Source organism: Notothenia coriiceps, unplaced genomic scaffold (assembly GCF_000735185.1).
Source record: "Notothenia coriiceps isolate Sejong01 unplaced genomic scaffold, NC01 NC01_scaffold00022140, whole genome shotgun sequence".
In the NCBI taxonomy this organism is placed as follows: Eukaryota; Metazoa; Chordata; class Actinopteri; order Perciformes; family Nototheniidae; genus Notothenia; species Notothenia coriiceps.
The window spans coordinates 12137-35356 of record NW_011354841.1 but is presented as its reverse complement, the minus strand read 5'-3'; the positions used below and the strand labels follow the sequence as shown (position 1 = coordinate 35356).

General features: G+C 41.3%; 1 protein-coding gene across 1 annotated transcript in view; it reads left to right on the top strand.

Annotated features, from left to right (window-relative positions):
* Positions 1–23220, top strand: part of LOC104953747 (RAC-gamma serine/threonine-protein kinase-like) — a 47410-nt gene that overhangs the window by 16086 nt on the left and 8104 nt on the right. The window contains exons 3-4 of the mRNA XM_010780739.1: positions 17158–17283; positions 21698–21809. Coding sequence (XP_010779041.1) covers positions 17158–17283; positions 21698–21809 — 238 coding nt within the window. The remainder of the gene's footprint in view (positions 1–17157; positions 17284–21697; positions 21810–23220) is intronic.

Here is a 23220-nt window from a genome sequence, read left to right as displayed (position 1 = left end):
ATGTAGGAGAGTGTTGTACAGACTAACAGGACGAAACTAAAATAAAAATAATAAAACAATACAAAGACAAAAAATAAATATATAATAAAGAGGAAAGGGGGGGGGGGTTAATGGATTTGTTTGTAGCTCAGGAACATCTAAGTGCTGATCTAAAACATCTGATCCCAGTGTGGATGGAGACATCCACATATATTCAATTATACACCTTTTTAAATTATCATTATTTAATCTAATCTGTTATCGCCTCACTGTAGTGTACAAAGCATTTCAAATATTACCCTTCAGGGGTAGACATTAAGGGTGCAATTGTGTTATCACTGGCCCCACCATTGTAACCACTGGCCCAAGAGCACTCGTCAAAAAAAATCGATTAATAATGAAGACATTAACACATTTGTTGCAATAGTAATTTATGCACAAACTACATTACTACTTGTACTACAGCATTTGAATCATCAGTTATTCCTCATTTTCCTCAATTGTTCATATTTGGTTTATTAAAATAATTATATTGGGGTCATTGTTACAAAATGTCTGCTATTATTATTATTATTATTATTATTATTTGTATAATGCGCTTTCTGCCTTCCTGTCATTATCAGGAGTTAGACATGTAATGGCTGTCAGGACCTCGACACAAACTGATGAACCCAAATGCACGACCCAGAGACAAAGTCTAAAACATAAAAAAATGTATATTTATTTATACAGCTCAGGTAATCCCTCTTAACAGAGTAGGTGGTGGAAATAACAAAAGGCGCTCACAAGGAGGAAAAAACTAGCGTAACAAAAAGAGGACTTAATAAAAACTTAAGCCTAACAAAATAAACAAACATAACAAGAGAGAAAGCAATCCTTTCTGAGCTGAGGCTTGGCACGACCATTCAAGGAAACAAACAAGACGAACTGACACAGGACAGGGGAGAGACAGGACTATTTAAACATGAGGTGAGTGGGAACAGGTGTAAACAATCAGCGGGGCAGACACTGATGATGGCGGGAAAAACACACAGGGGGAGGAAGAAAACAGGGCCTGAAATGAAAGACAAGAGGTAAATACAAAATAAAACAGGAAATGACGGACAAAATACATAAACAAAACAAACACATTTGACGAGACACAACAATAGCTATGTAATAGCCTAGATTAGAACCTTCATTATCCTAAACTGCCGGGACATTTCCCTATAGCGAATACCTTTTATATTTTCTACTCTTCACTTACTTGTGAGGTAGGTCAGCATTGGTGTACAGAGCCGACAGAAGACCTTGTTTATATTGGCATCATATTGAAGCCAACTCCATCGATCAAGCTGGCTGAAACTTTCTCTCCCTCTTCTTCTCATACTCCCTGTCACTCTCCTTTAACTCCTCCGGTGACATTCTTTTATTTGAAGATTGTTTTTTGCCCGGCACTTGTCCGCTTACCGCTGGTATTAAAAACATGTTGGCGAGTGGTTAGGTGGCGAGAAAGTCCGTCTCGCCAAACGGCTGTTTGCTTTTCACCCAACAACGACAACCGCCTCACGAAACGCTATGTTGTAGCATTAATAAACGAAACAATGAAATTGTATATAGCAAATACTGTGTATGCATTGATCATTTAAATCAGAAATTCATTCTGTAATGGCGATCATTCTGTCAACGTTGGTAAGCGACACCTGATGCCCAGTTGTCAGCCTAAAAAAAAAGTGTGCAGTTTTACTATTTAATAAAAAAACCTGGAAATGGCTATATGTGTACATATGTTTATGTATGTGTATGTATATATAGATTTTGTTTATCTGTGTTAGTATTTCATTACGGAATTATCTTTTTTGACTTTATCCTGCAACAGGATGACTAACAGGAGGGCTACTTCTGTATAAGCCATGCTTTCTGCCCTCCCGCTTCTACTCATTTTCCTTAGTTTTTTGGATGTGTAAACTGTCTAATTGTGAAATAGTAGAATAAATAAAAGTCAGAGGTTTGTATATATTGTACCGATACTGGATAAACAACTGTATGGAAACAAGCTCATGTCCTCAATGGCATTTCCTAGAACATAAAAGTATAATTTTTCTATTGGACAAGTTATGGATCAGTAAAGACTTGGATCGCCAGAGAAAAAAGTGTCAATAAGAGACCAAGTGGTTACGCTTTGGGGTCTTTCTCATGCCAGCTAATTTAAATTAGCTGTTGGCCACTAGGCACTAATCTGTTGGCCTAGATCAGCTAAAGCAATCCCCACCCACCCTAACCTGCCTGCTCTAATCAGCCCAAAGCCTCCTCTAACCAGCCCACAATACCTTTAAGATGTTCGACTGCACTCTACCCCTTTGGTCTAATCTCTGTTAGTGGTTGCATATGGAAAAGTGATGGATGGAAACCAGATGGTGAGGAAATTAAAGATATTCCAAGAGGCTTTGCCCTTAGACAACCTCCTTGTAACAACATCTGGCTATGTCATATTCATAAAAAGGAAATGAAAATATGTAAGATTTGCGACAACATATGTGCAACAGGTGTTAAAAATGAAATGAATCAATAATCGTAGACATCCTTATTATTCAATCATTGTCTACTGTGTTTGTGATGCAACAGTTAAAGATGTATACGTACAAGCTTAGTTTGAATGGTGATTTATTACCAACATTTTCAAATTATATTAATTTATTTTTGTCAAGACTTTCAGTGTTTCCCACAGAATTTGATTCTATTTGTGGGGGCAAATCCAGGCAGGATTTGAACTCGAAACCTTTCGATCAGCCCACCTCACTATCCATTAGACCACCAAAAAAAATTAAAATAAATAAATAATAATAATAATAATAATCTATATATTTTTTATATTATATTATATAGTATGGGAAACACTGAATTTATCATAACAATTGGTATCAAGTTAATAGAGTTAATATGTGTTAAGCGTGTGAGTATGTTCCAATGAAGGGCAGGGCTCGACATTATAAGTGGCTACTTTATTGGGTACAGCAGTATAATCTAGCAGAATTAATTACAACTGTTGGGCCAGAAAGGGCTTTTATGATGTCTATAATGTTTGTCTGGACACTGACTGAGGTGTTCATTTAATTTTATGTGAGTATTGAGGTCATAGTTAGCCGTGGTGTTGCATTATATTAAGCGGTGTTTCTAATATTCTGCCCCCCTCATAGGGATGACCAAAGGAAAGAAAGATGTACATTATTAACTTTAATGTTACATTTATGGCAGAGCTTTTGCATGAAATTGCCTTTGATGGTACAGTTTACCTAATAAAGTTAATGTCAGTGTAACAATTCAAATGTTCCTAAAAAACAGCTCTGTTTTCTAACTTATTGGCCCATAATGCAGTTTTTCTGTGCTGGAGTTACTCTGTGGGTTCTTCTGTGATGCTGCTCGTGTGAGTTTTAATTACACTCTTAATTTAACTGTTCAACTTCTTAACCAAACAGACGATTGTCTGAGTCTGATAAAGTGTTTATTTCTTGTCCTTTTTGGCGCAGGAGAAATGGTTTCAAACGGGGCAATCACTCTACCCATTATAGTGGACAGTGGTCTACATCTGGTTGCCAAGGGAAACTGGACACCCATTGTTGCTCTGAAACATCAGTTACATCCTTGATGTGTTTCCTCCTCTTCAGTGTACTTCTGTGGCACAAAGCTCTGCGATTCTTTATTTGTAAAACAGAGCATCTGTTCCAGAGAGCTTTCGTACAGAAGCTTAAGGGGAGACCATGAAGGCAGCAGCTGTGGGAGGATACTGCAGGCAGCTGGGATTTAACTTAGTGTTTCTGAATTGATGACCCAGTCTGATGGCTGTTCGATAAGACAGTGATCACTTATGTAAAGGAGAACCACTTACTCAAGTTTCCAGTAAGCCCCGTCCTCGCGCTGTTAGTCTCTTTTTGTGTATGAAACAACGCATACCAACACTACTTTGATTGCTTAATTTCTATAGAGAAATATATTTAATTTCATGGATCATTTATGTACATCAGATCCAGACAAAGTGAAATATGAAGGCTTTTTAAACATGCCTTAATGTTGAATAAATGTTGCGAGTAGTTAAAAAGATGTATTTTAAAGTATAAGCCCCTCTGTCCAATAACATGTGTTTGCATTTATATATTATTCAAGTATGTTCTTTTTTTAATGCAGTACAGTTCACCAGATCTCCGAACTTCATTGCATGTGACTTTAAAACCTGTTTGCACGGTTAAAAAAACCAAACATTGTCTGTTATCCTGATGGCTCATTACAGATGTGACTAAGGCACAGTGACATTTTTATTCTGTGACAACCTCTTGACACCTCTTTTCATTTGGATTCTGTTGGTACATATATACAGCAGGGACACCTTTGAGGGTTCAGTTTGAGTTTGCTCCCGTTATGGCTGACTTACAGTTGAGCTGCATGCTGATGTCACAGTGGCCAGGATAAAGGGACCGTCAGTCTATTTATATCTTCCCACCTGTAATCTGTCACTGACAGGATTAACTAAGGCACTAGCTTCATCCTGCTGCGCCTCAAACACACACTGTAAATGAGAGTCATGAATACATACACGCTCTCACAAAGATGTACAGCACATTCAAGATATGCATTAAAAGTGTGTTTTTAAAAATACAACAAGATACTTAAAGGATAAACATGTGTTTTTACCCAACCGGAAAATGTGACACGATGTAACCATGCTTCTTTTACAATATGTGAACACAAGTGCTTGAATGCACCTCACTTGTGTTGAAAGCATCGTTCACAGAGTCTCAGTGAGTTAGCCTTATTAAAAATAGAGAGGAAGAAGAGACCAAACACTGACAGAATTTTTTCATCTTCCCTCAGCATACTCCGTCTCTGGTTGCCAATCCCCACTCATTAATTAGCTGTCCATGACAAGATTCCCAGTTCCCAATGTGACACTAGTGTAGAGCAGCGGACGGCAGTGGTAATCATGTCAGCGAGGCTTGGCTCAATGTTCTGAGGGGGCTAAATCTCCCCCATATGGTCAACTGGCTGGGGCCCGCACCTCACCAAACTCTCATTAAACTAGTGCTTAATATACCAAGGAAGGAGGCACACACACACACACACACACACACACACACACACACACACACACACACACACACACACACACACACACACACACACACACACACACACACACACACACACTCTCACACACTAATACATACGCTCAGCTGTAAGAACCAAATCAAGACATCTGACAAGGGACTGGGCACAAAGGGACAAAGGGACGACAAGGAGGTGGTGTTTGTTCCTGGGTGTGTACATTTTGTGTGTGTGTCTGTGTTTTGAGAGACTGGTGCTGTTCAATTGTTGACTTGCCATCTGTCATCGAGAAAAGAGTTCTATCTTTGTTTCGGTGTGTGTGCATACAGAGGAAAGATGAGACGGAAAGGAAAGAAAGAAACGGTCAGAAAGGTGCAGATGTCTCGCAGCATAGCGGCTGGAACATGAGGTTCGATGCCAGACGGCTGTATGAGAGGAGCTGGAGGGGGAGAAGAACACAGAAGAAAAGATGATGAACATCTGCCATATTCAGATATTGCTCCGTGGTTTGAGTGTTTCTAAACAATATCTGGAGTTTCAATAGACCTGGGAACCGTCCTGCTCATTAATTATCCTGCAGGGCTGAGCAGGAAGGTTTAGAAAACCCCAAACTCATTTAGGGGTTCACATATATCTTTCTTACCAATGATGCTGAGGCTGAGGGTCTTTTGGGTCTTAAGGAGGTACCATGTGTAACTGTTTGTTATTGGTGCAGGGCCAATTTTGTAAAATGTCTTGGAAAATACCCAACAAAAAGTATTCAGAAAAATCATTACTGAGAATGTTTGAGTGATATTCCTAAAATAGAGATTTTACTTTGTTGTTAAGCAGATTTGGAATCAACATATTTCAAAGGAGGATGTCGTTGCTGACTGCTGCACTTTAACGGTTAATAGTTATAAGCATCTCAGTGTCCTTGATTAGAGTCCATAACAATTATAGTGGTCTTTACAGAAGCTTACCTCCTATATGAACAGTGGTCCATTCATTTCCCTCTCATTAGTGCTTAACATCATAATGGATTGGATGGAATATTGAAAGTTATACAACTCTCAATGGAGAATAAGAAATGTAATAAGATGAACAATTTGATATGTTGTTTTGTTTAAATTTTCCAGAATATTTCAAGCAGATTTAAATAATAATACTTAATAAAAAGAAAACAGTTCAATATAAATATAGTATTTTAACAACACATTTGTATGCAAGTGTGTATTTTGTGTCCTTACACATGTTGTCATCTTTGTCTGTTTTGAATTGTCTGAGAGCTTTGAGGGCCTGATGCCGGCCAGCTGAGGTGGACACGTTGTCAAAAACAGCCTCTTAGACTAACAGACGTTACAACATGACAAACACCAGCCCTCAGGGAGGAACAGAGGAGTGTTTAGGATGGACTGACAGCTCAGAGTGTGATAGACAGGCAAGCCACTCACTAATTGAAATCAAACAGTGATTTTGTAAGTCCAAACTCTATAATAGTTCATGAAGTTAAGCTGTTTATAACAAGAAAACAGCATATTTTTAACAAAAGTCACATGGGTTTACAGGTAGGTGTTTTATTGGACAGCGTTTTTGGTAAACCGTCTTCATGAGCCATCAGGGACTTTTAGCAGCAGATGAGCCAAAACAAATCTGTAACTCAGGCATTTCAGTTACGCACGATGGAGCATGACTGATTGTGAGGGAGTCGGATGAGGCTGTGTTTTGCCCCTGCTTTACTTTGTAATGTTGTTCTTTACAAGCATGATTAACTGCAGCTTATCACATCTCTTCATATTCATTGATGGTTATTCATCCAGATATAACCATGGTTTTTACCAGTTTGCCCCCTAACAAACCTTATGCTTTGAATCACCTGACATCGAGAACAGAGGTCTGAAACTGTGGTTACTTATTGGCATGGCTCACCACTGGGGATGCCATGGTGAGTAAACAAGGTAATAAACTTGCAACAACAACCGATTACACCAGATATTTTACTAGAACAGATATTTGTTGATGTTACATTGATCCTAAACAGATTTTTTTTTTTATAAGAGTAGGCAAATATGAACTAAATTGGTTTTATTTCCATATCTTTTTCTATTTACATTGGAGCGGAATGTAATACAATCAGGTGACACATACCCAGCAAGCCAAGTCCAAAAAAACTAAAATGGATTGATTGAAAGTGATTGGACCCTGATGGAAAGACAGACAGACAAAAAGACAGACAGACAGGTAGGCTGGCACGACAGAGGGTAGTGCAGAGAGCAGCAGTTACTGAGGTGGAGAGCACTTACTGTCGGCCCTTCAGTGAAACACATGAATGAAACCTTTAGAATGAGGCAGGGCTGGGCTGGTGTGTGTGTGTGTGTGTGTGTGTGTATTTGGGGCAGGGGGGTACACTCAACAGTAGTTGGGGCGGGGGCGTGGGTATAGTACTCGATTGTTTACTCATGCCTGCTGGGCTGGGCTATTGTGCTTTGTGTGTGTGTATAAGTTTACAGGCAGACAGGGAGACGTTCACCACAATGCTCTCTGCTGCTCTTGGAAAGGAGGAGGGGGCTTTACAAAAGACCAGTGGGGTCTTATGTGGCACACACGCACACGCACACGCACACACACATGCAGACGTAACGCCAGCTGCTGCCCACAGCCCCAGCCCAGCATTTCTGAATTAATAATACAGAGCCAACCACTCTGGAATAATAGTGACACACACACACACACACACGCACACGCACACACACATGCACAAAAAGCTTTGCACCTGTTCACCACTGCTCAACTGGTCAGGGTAGGGCTGGTTAAGGTCCCTTGTGTACACACACACACACACACACACACACACACACACACACACACACACACACACACACTGTCTGTTGTAGGCAACAGTTAGACAGCTGTGTCTGTCTGCTGACCCTCCCTTCCTTGTTCTGATAGGCAGTTCATTGACTGATTGGTCCAGCTGCCTGTCTCTACTCCTGTGATTGGATGGTTTTACCTCCAATGACACAATAGCACAGAATAAGAATTTGAATATGAATGTCACATCTAAATGGGAACCTCAAAGAAGCGCACCCCTCTGTGTGATTATAAGTGCACAATTATGAATAAGGATTACTGAATGAAAAAATTAGGTTAATGACTGGTCAAGCCGACTTATCAATTAGTCCATTGACAGAAACATAATTTGCTAACTATTTTTATAATTAGTTAATAATAAAAAATCTTTCATGCCAAACACACACACAATGTTATTTTTAGCCTCTCAAACTTTGAGTATTCCCGTTTTTCTCTGTTTCAAAGCATTTTAAACTGATTATGCTCGACATTTAAAGACACCATGGGCTTTTTGAGGCTGGAATTGACATTTTCCCCAATTTCTGATCAAATGCTTATGCTAAACTAATTGTCTGACTAATTGATAATAGAAATAACTGTTAGTTGCAGCCTTAGTCAGGTTATTTGTAGCATCAATATCATGGTAGTCATGTGATAGTATTAACAGACAAGGATATCGTATATTTCAATACAGACACAATTTTGTAAATAAACTTCTAATGTCCATACCATAATCAATGATACAGAGACACAATCCAATCCAAAGGGAGAACAGAGCGAGGCAATATACCAGCAATCAGTACAATTTGATTAGCCCGCTCATTGGCTGTGTGTGCCTTTCCTAATCACATTGGATCCACTGCATTCAGAACACAAGCAGCCTGGCATTCCTAATGTCATTGGGTGTTGAATGCAAAGGCTTTTTGTAATGCTTAGCTTGGGTTGTATTTTTTACCTTCTTACTAGAACATACTAGAACACATCCAAACAGATCCGTCTTTGTGTTTTTAAATGGCATGTTACGCTTTAGTTTGTGTCTTTTCATGTGTATGTGGGAGGGGGAATGTGTGTGGAATAGACCATCTAACTGAGCTGTGTTTAATATTTTTCATAAGACACATTATGATCTAGACATAGACCTGAGTTTGCCCTGTTTATTTAATGGTAATATTAGCGTTATATAAATGCTTCCTACTGTATGGCTACAGTGTGCCATGACTTTAACTGTACCATCTCACTTCCTTAGCACAAAGGACTTCCCCGTTTGTTACATTCCTTTTTAACTTTATATTCTTGTGGTTAATGCGATCCCAGCTCTGCTCTTAGACTGCAACAAACTAAGTATGAATGACGACCTACAGTACAGGAAGTCATACTGTGCCCAGGTGTGTCTCCTGTCACTAATGATCCTGCTTCACAGGACAGACCGCCGCAAACAGAAGAGCACAGAGCGGGGCAGAGGGGCTATCATTAAGAACCCCTTTGAATTACAACATTAAGGACTTTTCTTTCTAAATGTCGACAGTCTCTTTGGGTTTTTTCTTTCTTTCTTGGAACACAAGAAAATAGATTTGGTGTTTAAACAAGAACTCGATCTGCATGATATTAATCGCTTTAAAGAGGGTTTTGGCAAATAGTTGCTCTAAATGACTCAAGAATGTAAATCAAACCTTAAGTGTATCAGTAGCCATCTAATTCTGTATCGGTGTAAAAAAGAATGACATTGTTGGGGCAGGCTGACCTGACTTCCAGGATGTTAACAGTACAATATCTTAAGATATTCAAAAGTAGTATAATTCTATATTTTGCAGGGAAAGAGCACATCTCTGGCCAACTGCGTCTCATAATAGTTATAATAATAATAGTAATAGGCATAATAGTTAAAGTGGTTAGGGGGAGCTACCAGCTGATCCAAGATTGGTCCTATGTTATATATAAGTATGTATGATTCTGTATGTTATGCCTAGCTTTAGTACTACTTTGTGTGTTTTTATTATAAGAAATAGCTGTGTTCTCTTTCAGTAAGTAATGTTACTGACACTGCAAAACCTGCTGGACTTTTATAATTTGAAAATATGCTGAGGATAATTATATTTTTGTGACTCAAAACAAAAAATAAAGACAAAACAATTATTGTTGTTGCAGTAATACACAGCGTGTAAAGCAACAGATAGAGTAGTTACAGTAAGTGATTAAGACAGTAAGCTTGGAGTTGCTGTAGCTTAGTGACCTTCACAAACCCACTGTGTGTTTCTACATATGTGTGTGGGTGTGGGGGGGGCGGTAGAGAATGGTGGGGATGGTAGCTGGGTAGCCACAGCCTCCTGTCTGGCACAGGTGGTGTTGAGCAGCAGCCTTCTAGCTAAGATGCTAATATGCTAACACTGCACTAATCCTATAGGGCTTTAGGAAGCAACAGCCTCTGTTTCCCCCCACCCCGTCTCAACCGTCACATGAACAAACAATCATGTAGGCCTATAGACATACATGTACAAATGTAAGCTATGCAGAAACACACGTGCTTACACCAACTGACACACACGTACGTCTATCTTACCTATATAAATATACTGTATACACACACAGAAGTGCTGAGGGGGGTTAGGATGTGAGGCCCCTGGCTGTGGTGTGTCTGTCAGTCACTCTCCAGCCTGTCAGCATCACAGCGGTGGCCACCATGCTCCAGGGAGCCACCACCATCTACTGGACTGTAGTGGTACTGCAGAAGAGGAGAGGAGGGAAAAAGAGAGAATAGATATATACAGATGAAAAGGGAACATTTTGTAGTAATTTTATAGTTAAGTCATTCTTCCTGACACGCAGCATTATGTATTTGCAGCACAGTGATCCTGCAGTGTTTGTATGTGCGTGGGCCTATTTCTGTACCAGCTGGGGGAGCAGAGGGGCACCAGGGCAGCCTGCATTGGTGTCTGTGTTCGTGCATCCAGCACGGCCTAGCAGGAGGCGCTGGCTGTGTGCAGCTGGCTGTGTGAAATCTCCTAGTGGCCCCCAAGGGATGGCAACACTCCCATGGGTCTCCACTCAATCTGGCCGCCCTGTGGCTGCCCTGCCCTGTCCCGGCACTCTGTCACTGCCATAGCTTTAACCGCATACACTGATTCCCTTCTCTCTCTAGTTCAGACCTTCAGACCGTTCTCAGCTCTCTTTTCCCTCATCTTTCACTCAAGCATCTTTTACATCTCTTTGCTGCTGTTGCCTCCATGTAGTCTCGTTCCTTAAACTGGGCCAGGGGCATGTACAATTACTCAAGCAGAGGCGGAAGAAGTACTAAGATCTTGTACTTGAGTAAAAGTAGAAGTTCCAGATTGTAGGAATACTCTGTTACAAGTAAAAGTCCTGCAATCAAAAATGTTACTCAAGTAAAAGTACAACAGTATTACCATCAAAATATACATACCGGTATATGTTTTGATTATAAGTTATAATAAGTATAAGTCTTATTGAACTGTTAATTATTTATCTAAAGGTACTAAATACATGTAATTGTAAGTCCCTCACAATTGTAGTTAAGCACAGTATACTCTAGCACTAAACCTTTGAACCCATCCACAGCTTCAAACTACATTTGATTATTTTATTTCCTCCAAATATTCCCCCCCCCCTTATTCTAGTGTTGGATTGATCTTTACAGAAGTGGCTTTTTACAGGTAGCATACTGTATGTCATCAGGGCTGGTGGTGGCTGTATTTAAAGCACAAACTCCAACACAGTAACAGCTGTCCTGTCCCGATGTGGCAATGAGACTAATGCATGATAAGTGGATTGGCTTTAAAGAGCCTGGATTCACCTTAAGATGTCTGAGCAGACTGGAGTTAGAACTGCTGGGGTCGAGGTCACGCACACAGCCGTGTCCCTGTAGATGCACACATGCACATAGAATTAACATTACAGATGATCTAAAAGGTATTTTACATTAGTCGTTATTATTTATTTTGCACAACTGTTTTCAGAATAATGCAGGTGTGCAGATCTGCAACATGAATTCTTTCTTGCTTCCGGAGCTAATGGACAGAGCCTCAGACAGATGTCAGTTCCCCACTTTCATAACCCCCAGAGTCCTCTCTGCTCCACAAAGTGGCCTCCTTTCCCTCATCTCCTTTACCCATTAGTAACGTGCCTGATGTTTAGCTAATCCCTCTTCCTCCTCTTTCTTCTCTGTGTATTACTGCTTTACTCAAGTATCAGGAGCTAATTCTCACACACACAAACACATGAACCCCCTCCTCACATTGTTGTGTCTGGAAGTGTTTTGGCCTTTGTCTATAAGGAGATCGGTCATTTCAGATCTGACCCAACAGATTGACCTTCATACTGCTGTAGTAGGATCATGGCCTAACCTCCATACTGCTAAACTGCATTACAGTGATTTAGCTTTTCTTTAAAGATTACTCTTACTTCAATATGTTTGTAAAGAGCATATGACAAAGCTGAGATACTTTTGCACTTAAAGGATGTTGAAACATGAGTGGCCTGGCACTACAAACGTTTATTGTCAATTGTCTTATTTATACAATGTCAGAGTCAGAGAAGAGTGAAACATTTCTGTTTTAACTCCCCGAGCTCAAGATGACTTCTCCATAATTGTTTTGTCTGATCGATATTTAAAAATCCCAAAATATACAATATATTGTATACACAAGAATATAAAAAAGAGAAAAACAAATCTGAGAACTTTTGAAACTTTTGCTTTCTAAATCAGGCATCATCAAAACGTATTTATATTTAATATCTTTCAAACGACTCTTCAGTTAGTTGATTTTTTTCGTCTCTGAAGCGTGATGTATTTGTTCCTGTCCAAAACAATCTGCCGTCAGGTTCAAAATTAAACTATTAGGTGAGCTATATAGTCTTATATCTTTTTTATTTGGTCAGTCAGTTTCTCAGTTTTGGCGATCAACCAGCCAGCTACTCAGTCACTTGGTTAGTAAACTTGTTATTTATTCTGTCCTTATACAGCTTTGTGTTACTTCTCTGAGCACTCAAAGTGTGTGTGAGAGAAAGTGTGTGTGTGTGTGTGTGTGAGAGAGAGTGAGTGTGTGTGTGTGTGTGCTGTTATGTGGCCAGACGACACATTCCTCTCCCTGCTGGTGAGCTGCTGTGTATGTGCTGGAACGTGGCAGAACCTCCCCTCCATCCGCCTCCCCTCCATCCGCCCCCCCTCCATCCGCCCCCCCCCCCTACCTCCATACACCACCACTCCAGCTCCCAGAGCGCCAGTCACACAGCCCCGTCTCTGCGCCATCTGCATATCAGCTCCAGCCTCGGCCAAAGCATTAAATTAAATCCCTGTTTGGGTTGATTAACAAATGGCTGGTGAGCTCACATAGTTATGGAGTTATTTATTTAATTGCTATCAAGGTTTTTCCGGCTCGTCTCGTTCTGAAGCATCCGGCAGAGCAGAGGTGTGCCGGGGTCCTGAAGGCCTGAGTGTGAGACGGAGAGGCGGGAAAGTTTGTGCGTCTCATTTCTGTTTTGCTGGCTGAAGTTCAGCCTTACCATTTGTACCTGTCTCCTTTTCCCCTCTCTGCATTTCCATCTCTCATTCTCTCCCCTTTCCCGCTCTGTCCTGAAATGAATGGTTAATCAGTCCGCTAATTGAGTGACAGTTAGTCAGTGCGTTGTTGTAATTGTCCAATCAGAAAGCTTGGAACGGGCACATTCACAGCTGATTCATCTCTGTCTCGTACTGCTAAATCCACAAGCTGCAAATGGAGGATGTGCCAACAAGATTTATTTCTCCCTGAATTTCCAAAATTACTTTTTAACAGTCTACTTTAGTTTTTAATCCTTAGTTTGTAGTCGGTACCACAGAAAGCGACAACATGTCTTGAAGTGTAGAGGGAAAGTTTGCCACCTCTACTTCTGTTTCTGTTTTCAACAATCCCTTCTTTAGTCAAACACTTAACCGAGCCAAAGTACTGTGGTTGACTGAAACTTATTTTTAAATCTTAAAGTACTATTTCTAATGCTCACGATATTTAATACTTTCCTGACATTGAAAGAGAAAGGAACAGCAGTTTAGAAAAGTTTTAATATACTGTACCTCCAATTAAGACAGAAGACAGCTCTTTAAAGCTGCAGCAGACAATATGTGTTTTGAACAAATCTAGCCCAGATTTTAAATACACTTCAAAATGGTTTATCTTGTCTGCCTAAATATCCTCTGTTCCTCAGATCTATCAGATCACCCACGTCGTCCCGTATTACTGATATCCTGACGTTCTAACAAGAAACAAAAGAGTCCTGTTGTCTTAAGCACTGTATAGTGTTGTATCTACTAATTGGCCTTAAGGGAAAAGTAAAGTTGTGCAGAAAAACTAAATGAAACTGAAGTGAGGAGTCCGAGAGAGATGGTGTGGGAAGGAGACCGGCTGTTCTGTTTTCTCCAGCAGTCCAAACTAGAGACATGTGGCTCCCCAGACAAGCTGTCCAGAGTGGGAGAGCTCGCTGGACTCATTACAGGCAGGGCCAAGACGGGATAGCTTGACAGAACACCATTGGATCATTCGGAGGATTGGAACGGGCAAAACAGAATTGTGTTGAATGTGTTCGTGTGTGCATGTGCGTGCCTGTGTTTGTTTGGAACGCCATGTATGGACAACTGTCCATCTCCTCTCTCCGTCTGTGCCACCCCTGGCTGCCCCCTCCCCCGCACCCCAGTGGACGTGTACACACTCTCACAAACACACACACACACACACATACACACACGCTGTCCAAGCCCGGCCAGAAGGATTGCTTACATTTTTTCAGTTGTACTGGACAGCTGAGCGATGAAGTGGCCAGCCACAGGCTTCCATTGGTTGGACACTTCATCAGGAAACTGACTCAGAGAAATGACTGGACTTGGACCATCAGGACAGTCTTCACTGCCAGTTTATAATAGTTGTATTAGTTTAACTTTATCCTCATCCACTTTGTCAGTCAATACATCTCTTTCTCCTTCATCCACCTTGAGGTCAACCAAAGTTTTGCCTTCACCCGTTGATCCGTTTTTCCCCATCATTGTTTTTGAGTAGTGAACACAATAACGGAAACACCTGTACATAATAAAAATCAGTTTCACCGACACCACAAACAATCCCCTTGAATAGTTCCACAAAGTCGAATCAGGACCTTTCTGACACAGCCTCTACAAAACCTTCACATTATAATCCTATGTATTTTTTGGATTACATTGTCAAATGGCGTTTATAATACATGAAATATTTTCTATGGTTGATTTTAAGCTCATTAGGCTTCCATTTTTTCTACAAGGAAGCATTAACCACAACACACACTAGAATCCTGAATAGATTACATGCCACCCTGAGCTTTACGTACAGTATTGGTTTTGTCAGAATTGACAAGCTGTTTTATTTCCGCTCAATTACAACCTACTTTCCTTTCAATTCATTTCCCTTTGCTGGCTTTCCCTCCATCCCTTTTCCCACCAGCCCCTCTCACAGCACTGTTTATCAGCAGTAGTGATCCAAAGAAGATGCTTTGTTTCTCAGAGAATAGGATAAGGCAGTGGGAGAGGAGAGGAGAGGAGAGTGGGGGGGATTTGTGAGAAAGAGAAATAAGACACTGAGAGAGCAGAAGAGAGGGAGAGGTGTGATTGCTAATCCTGGTGATGCATTGGCACCCAACAGCAGTTTCTTATCTGTCTATGTGTCTCTTTCTGTCCCTCTGTGGTGGTTCAAATACCCCCAACCACACACACACACACACACACACACACACACACACACACACACACACACACACACACACACACACACACACACACACACACACACACACACACACACACACACACACACACACACACACACACACACACACACCTCCACCACTACCAGCACCCAGAGGTACCAACAGGCCCTGCAGTCGCATGGTCCCTTTGACGGAGCAGGTGTTTTTCTGCGACGTGTTAACGAGCACGGCCTGCTGTCATTTCCGCTTTAAATGGATGTCACAAATAGAACACACACACGCATACACACACACACACACGGCTTACGCTGCTCTCCCAGCGAATTAGCCTTTAAAAAAAGGTGATCAGAGCTGTTGTGTGTGAGTATGCGTTCATGAACATCTTTGTCTATTAGCATGTCTTCACAAGGTGTGTTCAATGTGTGTGCATGTCAATGGAACGGCTGGCTGGTTAATTAAAAGGGGTTGCGAGGTAGGGAGCATTTGCGTCCTTCTGTGGTGTTTATTTCTGTTGTTTGAAATGAGAAAGTGAAATGTTTACACAGCTCCCGGCTTCGCAAAGTGTTGAGATTGTCAGTTTCTTTCATCAGAGTGTCTCGGCATTACTGCTGCCTCGTACTCTCCACGTGTGCGCGCAGTTTCATCCCTGCGTATGTACTCGTCGTACTCCTAACCAACCATGTGTGAATCAGCACACGTGTGTACTTTAATCCATGTGTGTATCCATGCTGCTTCCAGGGAGTGTTATCCTCTGTGGTGTGGAAATGTTTGACACTCATGTAATCCTGCAGCGGCTCATCTGATAAAGCTGTGGTGCCACCTTAGTGCCAGTCTGTGCCAGCCAGTCGGGTAATTCTCTGACACCAGCTGCTCAGCAGATGTTGTTATTTGTTGCCGCCGTCTAAGAACGGTCATTCTCAATGTGTAATCTTATCTGATCACATGTCACGTTATCTCATCCGTCGTGTCTCCCTTTGCTGGTGACAGGTAGTGTGTGTTTGTGAGAGCGTTGACATTGTGGCTTCATACATTTCTCTATATATGCGTTTTTTCTGTATGTGTGTGTGTGGGTGTGTTTGGTAGAGGGGGTCAGCACCTCAACACCTGCCCATGTATCAGCCAGATGATGTTTCTGGCATGGATAGTTTGCTTGTTGTGCTGGTAAACATGTTTTTGTCATTTTTTACATGATAATCCCATCTGAATCTGGCAGGCTACTACGCTACTCTGAGTGTGTGTGTGTGTGTGTGTGTGTGTGTGTGTGTGTGTGTGTGTGTGTGTGTGTGTGTGTGTGTGTGTGTGTGTGTGTGTGTGTTATCCTTTGGACAGATGAGAGTTCAGCGGACAGGCTCTCATCCGTCAAGGGAATCAAATCTGTATTTAAAGTCATCATCATTATTGCTATTACTACTTCCAATATATGATCTTGATCTTCATAACCATGATGGCTCTATTGCCATCATCATCATCATCACTTCATCATCATCATTGTGCTTGACTAATGTTTTACTTACACTTTCCACCTTGTCTTTGTATCCATCCTTCTTTCTTCAGGTGAATACATAAAGAACTGGCGGCCGCGTTACTTCCTTCTGAAGACAGACGGCTCCTTCATCGGCTACAAAGAGAAACCTCAGGATGCAGACCTGCCCTACCCTCTAAATAACTTCTCTGTTGCAAGTATGTTACCTCCTCCTGTGCCACACTCTCGCACTTCTCCATACTCTTTTGTTGTGGCTTTCAGATTTCTAATTTCTAACTCGCATCTGACTGCCTTTGATGTGAAATTCTACAAAAATATATACAGTGAGAGTACAACATTTAGTTATGGGACCTTTTCTTATGACCTTACTTAAGATAGAATTCAAGAACAGACTTATCAGAATTCCTTTATTAGTCCTGCAGCACGGACATTTACAGAGTTACAGCAAAAGTGGCATAGCGAGTAAAAAAAGTATGCTTACTTAACCCTTTAAAGGTGTCTACTCTCAGGAAATCAGTGTCTTAATCTAGGAGGTTTCAGTAGTAGTAGGTACGGGGGGCGTGTGGTGCAGTGGGTAGTGCGTTGGTGTTCGTCTCAGGGGGTCACAGGTTCAAACCCCACTGCAGTCAGCGTGTCGTTGTGTCCGTGGGCAAGACACTTCACCCCAAATTGCTCCTGTGGGGATTGCCCACAGTATTGAGTATGTAAGTCTCTTTGGATAAGAGCGTCTAACAAGTGACATGTAATGTAATGTAATGTAATGCACCGATGTCCTACAGATGCAGATATGTTAAAGCATATATCCATCCATATATTTTTAATATTTCTTAAAGGCCAATGCAACTCATATCAGTCATGAGAGCTGAAACTGCAGAACAGTTATTGCATCAGTATCACTCATGGACAAAACATCTTGCCACTCATCAGTCTCTACAGTGTTGGTATGCTTTACAGAAGGGCTCTAATTAACAATTTATCAGTACGTCATCTGTCTGCACCTGGTTAACAAGCGCCACAGCGTCTTTGACATGTGTAATTAACCAGCTAATGATTTAACAAGATTACTTTTAATGTGTCATTACCACCACCATCAACTCTCATTGTTCATACAATTAATGCAGATTGGCAGTAAAACTTTGTGTCAGCTTTACAGCCGTTCAGCTCTGGAATGAAAACGACAGTTGTTCTCAACAGCTGGGATGCATTATCTGACTATAAAGACTGTCTTTCTGCTAACTTATACTACTCACCAGATCGTTTTGACCTTTAGGCTGATATCATTTTTACTTTCAAGGTAAAAAAGCAAGTGGTTAGGCCTTGCTATTATCAATTATCAATCTGATTCCTAAATCTATGTTTTTATGTTTGAAGAATATCAGTTTTGTACTTTAATGTCGATAGAATAATCGAGCAATTCCGGGTAAGAAAAGAATAGCAAAAACAAGATACCTGTTAAATCGTTTTAATAAAGGGCTGGGTATAATGTGATATTTTGACTAAGCTTTATAATAGTTAAAAGCCTAACAGCTGCATTAAGCTGCAGGCAGAACACTATTTTTGAGGTTAGACCAGAGGAATTACTATAATCACGTTGAAATTAGGCTTAACACATGGATCATCTTTTCTTACTTACATTTAGAAAAGTAAACAGCAGATCGGCATCTACTATTTATCCGGATAATACAGATTAAACATACAGTATATTATACAGCATATGTGTAGTTAACTTTCAAACATATACATGAACATAATCTGATACAGGCCAAGTTAGTGTTTCACCTGAGGCATATATTCAAAGGTATTGTTCTAATACTGCAAATGAGATTAGATTTGGACATACTCAGCAATAAAAAAATAAAAAATATTAACAATGAAAAATACAACTGGATTGGTTTAGTCTATCAAATCTTGTCAGGTAGTTTGGTTGAATGGCTTTCCTATGTGACAATATCCAAGCAACAGTGCAGTTGGATTTGTGAGGGGACGATAGCAGAAATAGGTGAGAGTTAAAGGCAAAAACTAAAAAGAAACTGATGACGAATGACAGATCACAAACTGATACCCCCAGAGAAAATGATAACAAATGGTACATCAAAGAACAGAGGAGGACAAGTATGGGGAGTGAGCGATTAGGGTGGATCTGAGGGGTCAGAGGGAACTGGAAACGTGCGGAGGAGAAAAGAAGAAGAGAGAGGACGGAGATAGAAGGATGAGGAGGGTGGAGAGCAACGGATGGGAGATGGAGGGATTGGAAAGAGAGGGTTTTGTGGAGGAAATGAGGGGGAGAGGAAAGGGAGGACGAGGGAGGAGAGGAGGATCATCAGCACTGAACAGACAGGGAGGAGGAGACCAAGAAAGGATTGGAGAACGAGGAAAAAGGAGGAGAGGAAAATAGTTTGATAGGAGGACAAGCCAGGCCATACATCCGGCCCCGGCTGCTTGGCACAGCGCTGCCTCTGCCACATCTGTTGCCCAAAGCTGGGAGGCCAGGTGGCGTGTGTGTGTGTACATGTGTGTGTTGTTTTTGTGTGTGTGTGTGTGTGTGTGTGTGATGGGCGTGTATGTGTGTTTATGTGTGTGAACAACAGAAGTGGTCAGATGGAACAGAGATGGTACAGGCCTGTTCCCTGCAGAGGGACTCATACATACAAGCCTGTCGCTCACACACACACAATGATGCGTGCACTCACATCCACCCACTACACTGCTACACACATTTCACAATTGCCGGCTGTGGCAAACAACCCAATTTCAGCTAACATCCAAACTTCAATATCAGCACAACCATCATGAAAGTGTGTGTGTGTGTGTGTGTGTGTGTGTGTGTGTGTGTGTGTGTGTGTGTGTGTGTGTGTGTGTGTGTGTGTGTGTGTGTGTGTCTGCATGAGTGTGAGTGTTTTTTGGCATCAACCATAGCATGACCTTGTTTTCTGGCAGCACAGCAGGCCATGTTCACAATCAGGTAGTACCTTCTTTGTGTGTGTGTCAATGTGTGTGTGTGCTTAGATTGAAACTCGGCCTTGGTTCTACCTGAATACGGTTGTCATTAACCTTCCTGTCTATATTTAGGCTGAAACATGACATGCTGTGCTGTGCCACACTTAAACAGAAGTAATTGGGAGAGGGGATAGCCAAAGACAGAGCAGGAGAAAAGAGGAGAAGAAAGGAAGGAAGGAAGGAGAGAACAGAGAGCTGAGGGACATGCAGGGTGATGTCTGTACATCAAAGGAGAAGTGGGGGAGATGAGAGGACAGAAGATGGATCAGTTTGCTCTTCAGCTCTTGTCCCCAATAACCAGAGAGACTGCTGAGGGACAATGAAGATGCGTTCCTTCCCACAGCGAGCTCACAGCGAGCTCACAGCCCCATCTGGCTCTGTGTGCGTACGTTTCTGCGTTTGTGTACTGTATTATGCATTTGTGTAATAATGGCCTACTGTATTGCCCATTTTCTCAGAAATGTGTCTCTTCGGATATTCGCCAGATGCGTATGTGCTGGAACACATAATATCCCTTGGCACAGAAAACCACTTTTATTTGAATCATAGGAGGCTGAACTTAGTGCCTTTTTTAAACTAACAATTTCAATCCAAGCTGCATTGTTTAGTCAACAGCAACATGAATGCTATCTTGATTATTTTCTTGTTTTTATCCCTTAAACAGTCCTGTTTTGACCACAACTCAGAGATAATTAGTTCAATGTAGTTAAGAAACAAGAAAATATTTACGTTTAGGAAGGTGGAGTCATATATCTTAAAAAAAACAACTCAAAACTCTTAATTGGATGATCAATACAGTACTTCTTTTTAAAGCCAAAATAAATGTTTGCTCAAGGCAAGAAAATAAATCACATGACATTATTTGTGAATCCAATAAGCCTTGCAAATTGCAACAATAACTTATCAAAATGTGAAAAAACAAACAAAAAAGACATGAATGAACTCCATTCACACACATACATTATATCCAGGGGTGCACATAAGTGGTACGCAGGTACGCATGCGCGGCAACAATCTGAAATGCGTACCGTCACTTGTGTCACAAAGCGCATTTGCGTACCGATGTATATGTGAAGCTTTTCCATAAGGCGGTTGGATCACCGGACGACGGAGTCGGTCTCCGTGTGCAAAGACAGGGCTGCTGTTAACGTCGGCCTGTACAGCAGCACTGCGCTAAAACAGCTGATCACAACGTTCACACGCTCTGTGGTCACGAAGCTCTGCACTCTACTACTACCCCCCCCGTTGACAATCGCGATACAGAGGGCTTCATCATACTCCACTAGCACCCCCACCCGCTGATATTCGCGATACAGAGGGCTTCATGGGAACTTTGAGGGGAGCCGGAAGTTGGAGTACCAAACACTGACTCCAGGTACTCATCTGAGTACCTCACTGAGAAAGTTGTGTGCACCCCTGATTATATCTCCTCATACTGTAGGTCTGATAAAGCAGAAATGTTAAGTTAAAACATTGGGACCAGTCACACTGATGTTAGCTTATCAAACAACTTAAAGCTCCCTCACCAGATATCAACATTTGTAGATACAGTTAGAAGATCCTAGCACTGTTGTATTTTTATTTAAACACTGTTTCTGTGGCTGCCTGTTTCAGAATGTCAGCTGATGAAGACAGAGAGGCCGAAGCCGAACACCTTCATCATTCGCTGCCTCCAGTGGACCACCGTCATCGAGAGGACCTTCCACGTGGACTTGCCTGATGAGAGGTCGGTTCCCCAAAGACTCTTAAACCATCCTCTAGTCGTTGTTGGTCAATAAACATAGAGGGCATTAGAGGAGGATATTTAGCTAAAGATTTCTTTAAAGCCTGACGTGAAAAATACTCTTTTTATATGTTCGGGGTTAAAGATAAGATGTTTTTGGATGAATAGGTTTTTGAATATATACTGTCTTTAGACCACATGACATTAATCTAAAAGCAGCTGTTTGTATCAAAAAGTCAAGATATTTAAGAAAGTATTTTTTATATCACACTTTGGTTCGTCAAACTTAGTTATGCTTGAACTCAGCTTGAAAACTTTATACAAGGAAAATGTAAAAAATATTGTAAAATGAATGCAAGCTAAATAAATACGAATAAACATCCACGCCCAACTTTAAAATCAAATATGGATTTAAATGAGACAAATATGATGTGGGTAATAGTATTATCAAGGGCAGATGTATGTGTGAGGAGGTTTGCACTTTAGAGAGTTTTTTTTTGTGTGTGTGTGTGTGTGTGTGTGTGTGTGTGTGTGTGTGTGTGTGTGTGTGTGTGTGTGTGTGTGTGTGTGTGTGTGTGGGGAAAGAGAGAGGGTGAGAGAGGCAGAGTGGAAGGGAGACCTTTCAAGTAGCGTTGGCATAAATTCTCCAGCTGCTCAGTTCCTTTCTGAGGAGCTGAGGTGTTTATCTCCAGAAAATGAACAGCTTTGCCCAGAAGACCACAGATGCTTCCGTGCATCCTTTGAGTTTGTGTGTGTTTTTAATGTGTGCGTGTGTGTGTGTGTGTGTTGGAACTGTCTGTCCAACTTTGTCTTTGTTATATTTTGCTTCATAGTAGTTTTGCCTATAAATAATCCAATCAATATTTCAGAGTTAAAACAAAGCTTATATCTTTTATTTGTATACACAATATGCAAGAGGGACGACTGCGAGCTCCAGATGTGTGTGTGCACAAGAAGTGTGCATCATTGAAGTTTAAGTGGATGGGAAAGAACTGTGTGTGCCACAACTGGGTATCTGTGTGTGTGCATGTGTGTGTGTTACAGTATTTGTTGTACTGTACCAGCGCTGGCAGGACTCCAACTACCGCAGCCCCAGCCGTGCGCAGAGAGGGTGGCACGTGTTGGCACGGCGCCCAACTGTAGGCAGGCCCATTATCTCTCATTAGCACAAAAAAAAAAACTCATTATACAAAAAACACTCTAACCAAGAGAGAGCATTTATCTGCTGCCTGACCTTGAGAGAGTTCCCATTGCTTTTCATGTAGCTAAACACACACGCACACACACACACACACACACACACACACACATACACACACACACACTCTCTCTCTCTCACACACACACACACACACACACACACACACACACACACACACACACACACACACACACACACACACACACACACACA